This window comes from Anopheles maculipalpis, chromosome 3RL (genome assembly GCF_943734695.1).
Source record: "Anopheles maculipalpis chromosome 3RL, idAnoMacuDA_375_x, whole genome shotgun sequence".
NCBI classification, from domain to species: Eukaryota; Metazoa; Arthropoda; class Insecta; order Diptera; family Culicidae; genus Anopheles; species Anopheles maculipalpis.
In genome coordinates, this window is record NC_064872.1 from 28,609,743 (window position 1) to 28,615,823 (window position 6,081).

Below are 6,081 nucleotides of genomic sequence, written 5' to 3' on the forward strand. Positions count from 1 at the left end.
GATAGCTTAATTTGCTTAGCAGCATTTTATGCGCCAGGGTGGCAAAAATTGATCTTATCTTTGTATCACACTGTCTGGACTGTACGTAAAACATGTAACTGCAAAGTACAACTTTTACTTATCTTTCTGGTATCATTCGGAGTACTCTGAGAATCAGTACAAACTATTAGCGCCATTGGTGGCCGGGATACGAAACGTTTGACAGTCGCAATTGTGTCAAATTAACGTCATTTCTGGTGATGTACAATTCAAATTGTAAATAAATATTTCAAGCAGCAAATTTGTGTGTTAAATTTGATATTAAATTTTACCATTTGCATTTGCCAAATTTAAATTGTCCGTTTGCAAATCCCAGTCCAAGTTTCTGGAAATTTCATACAGCTGTTATTCCAGTATTTCCAAGCAATTGTTGCATTCTTCTAAGCAAAACACGCACTTGTCTTCTGCTCAACTGGTGTAATGCATTTGAAGAATTCATCTACAAAAGAAGACATTGGTTTGGTTCAGAAACAAATCTTAGAAATAATATGCTACGAATGAATGATATTATTTTCGCTGTTTTCTCTCTTACAGAGTCAGAAACGACTTCCAAGGAAAACTTTTCAATCATCCTTCAATTGCCAATCCTCTCTGGCTATTCTGGAAAACGCGTAATTTAATGAGACTGGATTTATTAACGCTTCAGGGTTATTCATAATGCTTGCCATCTACTCAACACATTATGAAAGTATAACCTTCCCTGCTCCATTAAAACAAATGGTTACTCCAGCGTCCTAAATTACGTACAACTAACGGCCTCGAAGATGACGGCATAGAACTTATCACCAACCAGCGTCCAAAAAGTTCACCGCCAAAGGTTAGACGCTACGTGTTAATCAGTCCGTTGTCAGGACCGAAAACATAACGCAACGGAAACATAGAAACGACATATGGGGAACGATTCATAGCACTGGCGGTTCCTGAACGTCCTGTCTGATGTCAGTGAAATATTTATACACATTCAGCCAGAGACCGCAAGGCACGCAAACTCCAGTCGGCTCAATCAGGTCGACAAAAGCGAAGATCGCATCGTATCGCTCATTGTCCTGCTGATAAGCTTGGCTAGAATAACATTCGCAGCTCCGAAACCGTCCTTCCACTTCCCCGCCAGGGGGAAGTGTGACCGCTCGGGGAAGGTTTCATTGCAGAACGATTTCAACGATGGTATGGAACAGTACAGCGCCATTCATCCTTTATTTTATTTTATTTTTTTTTCGATGTGGTACTCGTGTCGTTAACAGGAGGTTAGCCGCCGCCGATAACCTTTCGCAGGCGCGAAGTTTGAGGATCGTGCTTTGGGCAACAACTGTGATCGTCGAGTTTTTGACAGGGTAATGAAACACGATCGCAACATATGGTGGTCGCATGCACTTTGCTCTATTTCTGGGATGGAGGTAGTGTATTCACGCCCGCTAGTGAAATAATAGACCACTCGTGAGTTGCATGACGTTAGAGTAAATATTTGCTTTGCCAAGCGGGCACACTACTGTGGGAAGATATGTTGGATTCTGCATGTGGTTGCAAAGAAAGCGATGATGTCAGCCTCACCTCCAACGGATGTTGTGCAATGCCTGCAGAAAGTCAGAATTGGGATTTTCCAATTTCGACGATACTATGAAGGACTTTTATTCAATAAAAAAAACTATCAATGGCGATGAACTGTAACTATCAATGAATGAAGATTACTGATATAGGAGATGCTGCTGTAAAAAACAAAAAACCAATAAACGATCCTCCTCGATCGTGAATGAACTCACTATAAACAAAAAAACAAACCAATGCAAAGCATTGCAACGGGTGAATAGGGGTTTTCAAACTGTCTGCCATTGTTGGCAAATTGCAACGATGCGCTCGATGCAATCTGGCCGGCTGGTGACGGCGGACAGGCTGATCAACACTGATTGTGCTACTTTGTTAATGAGCTAAACAGAATCTTCCTGTTCTCTGTGTGTCTTGTGTTTGTGCAATGTATTAATGCAATTTCTGTAACACCGCAGAGGGCTGGAACTTTGTACGCATTAATTAATTGCCTCTCTTCGCGGGCGCAATCGTTCTGGGACACGCAAGATGGCGCTGAGTGACAAGACAAGACATTAAAAATTGGTGCTCACGCAATCTAGAAATTGTAGAGCAGAGAGATTGTCTGGGTTGATATTAGAGGTATCACTGTTGCCACGTGCCGTACTTTGCTTGGAATGCATTTGCCGAGTAGTGTACGGAGCAGGAACAATGTCTTCATTATCGTGTTGTGCCACCATTTCAATTGTGTCCAATCTGGCTCAATTGGGACACCATGGGGTACCATGCGGAAGTAACCGCGTCGATTACGTGCTGTGGGATAACAAATAACTTTCCGGACACATCACAGCCAGTTTATCCAGGACTTTAGAATACATATGACTTCATTGCTGGAATACGGTCTATTCTCGTTGGCTTAATCCATTCACACTTATCAAGTTAGGTAATTATAAACCATCAAATGCGAACCAGCCAGTGATCCGGCACTAAATCTTGGCGCAGATTGAGTCGCCCAACTCGTGATGGACGACTCTCTGCCGATAACCTCTGGCGATCAGTGTTAGGACTCCGCACAAAAATACCCAACAAAAAACTTTCTCAATGCCAAATCTGGAAATACCAGAGCCACACCGCTCCTGCAGACAGATCCCGCGAACCACGAGCAGAAAGAATTAAAAATAATTATACCAAAACAGTTCGGTGCTGATAGTGAGAAGGCTCAGCGAAAACCAACACCCAGTCGACTGCGTAAGACGTGCGATTAAATCACCCAAACGGGTCTTCGGACGCTTCGGACATTACGATTGCGAACTTTTATTCTACAATCAACACAAAGCCGCTCTGCTGCCCCCGGTACTTTGTATTTAGCGAGCAACACACAGTTCGGTTGGCTTAATTTCCACTTATCAAATTCCAAGATGTCCAACAGACAGTCGTGAGCGCATTCCTTCGTGTAGGGCTGGTGCATGCAGTGCTTGTACCTTTAGGAGCATGGTACGCCTCAACAAATCACACGCACACACCTTAGCTGTTTGCAATAACATCAAGTATTTGAAGTCCTTTGCGCCCATTAGGTTTTGTGTTCTAGAATTCTTTAGAATTTCTAAAGAAGGGACTACCTCGCCTGGAAACAGAGTGGGACAAAACAGCACCATCGGCACAAATTGTGGACCAGTCTCACTCCCGGTACTGTAGTGGGAAAATGTGCAACGAAATGCAACTCTTGGCCGCTGACACATGTGGCGTCGGGTTCGTGCAAACATACTCGCTTTTGTGCGCCATCCTGTGTACATCCCCGCTGCAAGCATGGTTGATGTCACCATTTATTTTCAGCCAGCAAAATTACTCGTTTACTCGCTAGCTGCTTAAGTCTGCTTAGACGACTTTCAAATCCCCAAGTCAAGCCACACGAGAACCTCATGCATCGCGCAACCTCGTTTCACATACATTGTAAGCCGCGGCTTGGCATATCCGACTTCCGGACGGAAGCGCGGGACAACATCCGCGAGATTCGATGTCCCAGCTGTGGTTGTGTGCACTGTAAGACGCGCGTTTCGCTTCTTATCACTGCTCCCTACCCGCTCCATCGCACCCACAGCGCCCCAAACTCTTCCCCATGAGCGTGGCTCGGTTACAGCGTCCACAGGCTTCCCAACACCACGGGAGCCGTGGTCCCGGAGCAAATGAGACGGAAAGCGTTAAAAATAACACTTCAACTTTAACCTCATTATTACAGGCGCGCACTCGATTACCGAGAATTGTGCGCCCCCGGGCAGCGACGGAGTTGGATGTGTGTGCTGTCCGGTCGCAGGGCAGCAAGCCGGAAAGTCGACCCATTGGCGAACGACGCTCGCCAACCGTTTCCCAGTTTGATAAGGTTGAAGTCGGTGCTGTAGATGGTGCGCCGAAGCGCTGAATGTGAACATCTGAGCATAAGAATCTTACTGGCTGGGGTGGTAGAGATGGCAAAAAAGAAGTGTTATGTGTAGAAGGGCTCAAACAAAGGGAACACCGAGACAACGAGGAGGTGCCCTATGGCTGTGCATGGATCGAATTTCTATGTGGTAGAACTGATGAGAACAGCAGCAACATTGGCAAGGGAAGCAAGTGGTGCGCGTGTTACGTCTGTTGGCAAAAATTTTGCATAATAACATGCCAAGAAATGGTACAACATTTTTTCGGAGGTTCGTTTAAGTAATTTTTGTTTTTAGCCGTAGAAAGAACATATTTTATACTTTTCTAAACTATTTCTGTGTAATGTTTTTGTACAAAAACAATCAAAATAATAAGTTATGTAATACAAATAATTTACTTTACTGATTTACTTGTACGTTGAAGCACGGTTCAACTGTTATCCTGTATATTGAAACTATCACACGCTCTCTGAGTGTTTAATATTGAATGAAAAGTAGAATCGTACAAGCACTAGATTTCAGGCTCATCTCAGCTGGACCAAGCCACTCATACGCTTATCTCAATATAAGGATCCTAGATAAGTCTGTACTGCTTGAAGGAAAGCTGTATTGCTAAATGCCGGCCGTTGGCGGAGGCCCTAAGCGAAATTGAAGTTGGGGAGCCCTTATCACATTGTATTTACCGACCGGAGGGAAGGTTCTTTGAGGATTCTGGCCCTCCTACCAGCACGTGCCCCCATTGCCACTCACTCCGTGACCCGTAAACATGTCATTGAGGCCATTTGGAGCGTCTTTCCTCACTACGGGAGAACGGTTCGGATGAAATTCGAACACCGATTCGCCTCAAAAGTTTCTATTATCAGAGTACAACTAACGATTGATTTGCGCAGTCAAAAATATGCTCCAATTTGAAGTTTTTAATAAAGAGTGAATGGGTTTGCAACATCCATTTTTGAAACCCATTTTCACCGAGGGGCAATGTGCATCGCGGCAGTGGCATTCTACGATCCACACTGACTTAAAGAAGTAGTAATTAGAACAACTTCTACAACTACTTTTTGGGTAAAACCAATTCAAATTTGAATAATACACCGTGCTGGTGTAGGCAAACTATCGGATGACTTTTCTTCATTTATCCGTTTTTCCTGGGGAGCTACAAACGTCGAGCGTTGAGAAAGTCGAAAACAAAAATTGCACGATTTCATTGCAATATACCACTATTCATTTGATAAATTTCACTGAGTATTCAAAACGTCCATTAAGTGTACGGAAACCTAGTAACGAGCATTGCTTGGGATAACTCAGTGCGATCGTAGCAGCGGCACTTTCCTGCGGGATCGACACGATACCAAGTCAAGTAAGCTTCTAGACAAGCACATTATATGCTTACGCATTAGTAAAACAGAGAAAAAAGAACAAATATAAAAATTATCAACGTTTCTATCGTCAGTTGTCAATTATTTACATTTTTTAATTTACTTTACTATTTTTTTTGCATAAAAACAAGAGTCCTATTTTTTTATGATCAGTTGTTATTGCAAGACTTTTCATTCCATTCTGCTTGGTCTAACGACCTTCTAGGTCATACCCGGCCATCGAATGACTAAATAGGCTTGCTGATCACCACGTAGTTGGATAGGTAAGTCCGGATGGGATTTGTACCCCGGTTCTGTCGTGTGAAGATCAGGATCGCTATCGCCTTTACTACTGGATCACACCATTTAGATCTCATCCAGTTATATTCGCTAGAACTTATTTGTGACAGTCTTTATAGGCACTAGCTTTGTGATGCTTAAAACATTTCAAAATAGGAAAGTTACCCTGTGTTTATTTAAACCAGCATAAAAACTCACGCTCAATCTCACAACCATACCAACAGACAGTCAAGAAACAATATAAAAATTATTTATGGAAGAAAGAATGGAACTTGCAACCTACCGCTGCCGTCGATGGTTGCACAAGCTGTAGCAAACAGGTCAGGAAAAGTGTCACGCACAAAGACACCGAGCGGACGGAACTTCGGCGCCTCCGGTGGACGGTGTCCTTAGTTTCCAGACCCCCCGGGAGCGTGGGGTCCGCTGGCCGCAACATGGCTCTCCGTGTCGGCTAC

General features: G+C 43.7%; 1 protein-coding gene across 1 annotated transcript in view; it reads right to left on the reverse strand.

Moving 5' to 3' along the window:
• LOC126563771 (collagen alpha-5(IV) chain) overlaps positions 1-6,081 on the reverse strand; it is a 28,900-nt gene extending 22,819 nt beyond the window's left edge. Inside the window, exon 1 of the mRNA XM_050220498.1 lies at positions 5,910-6,081. Coding sequence (XP_050076455.1) covers positions 5,910-6,062 — 153 coding nt within the window. The 5' untranslated portion in view covers positions 6,063-6,081. The remainder of the gene's footprint in view (positions 1-5,909) is intronic.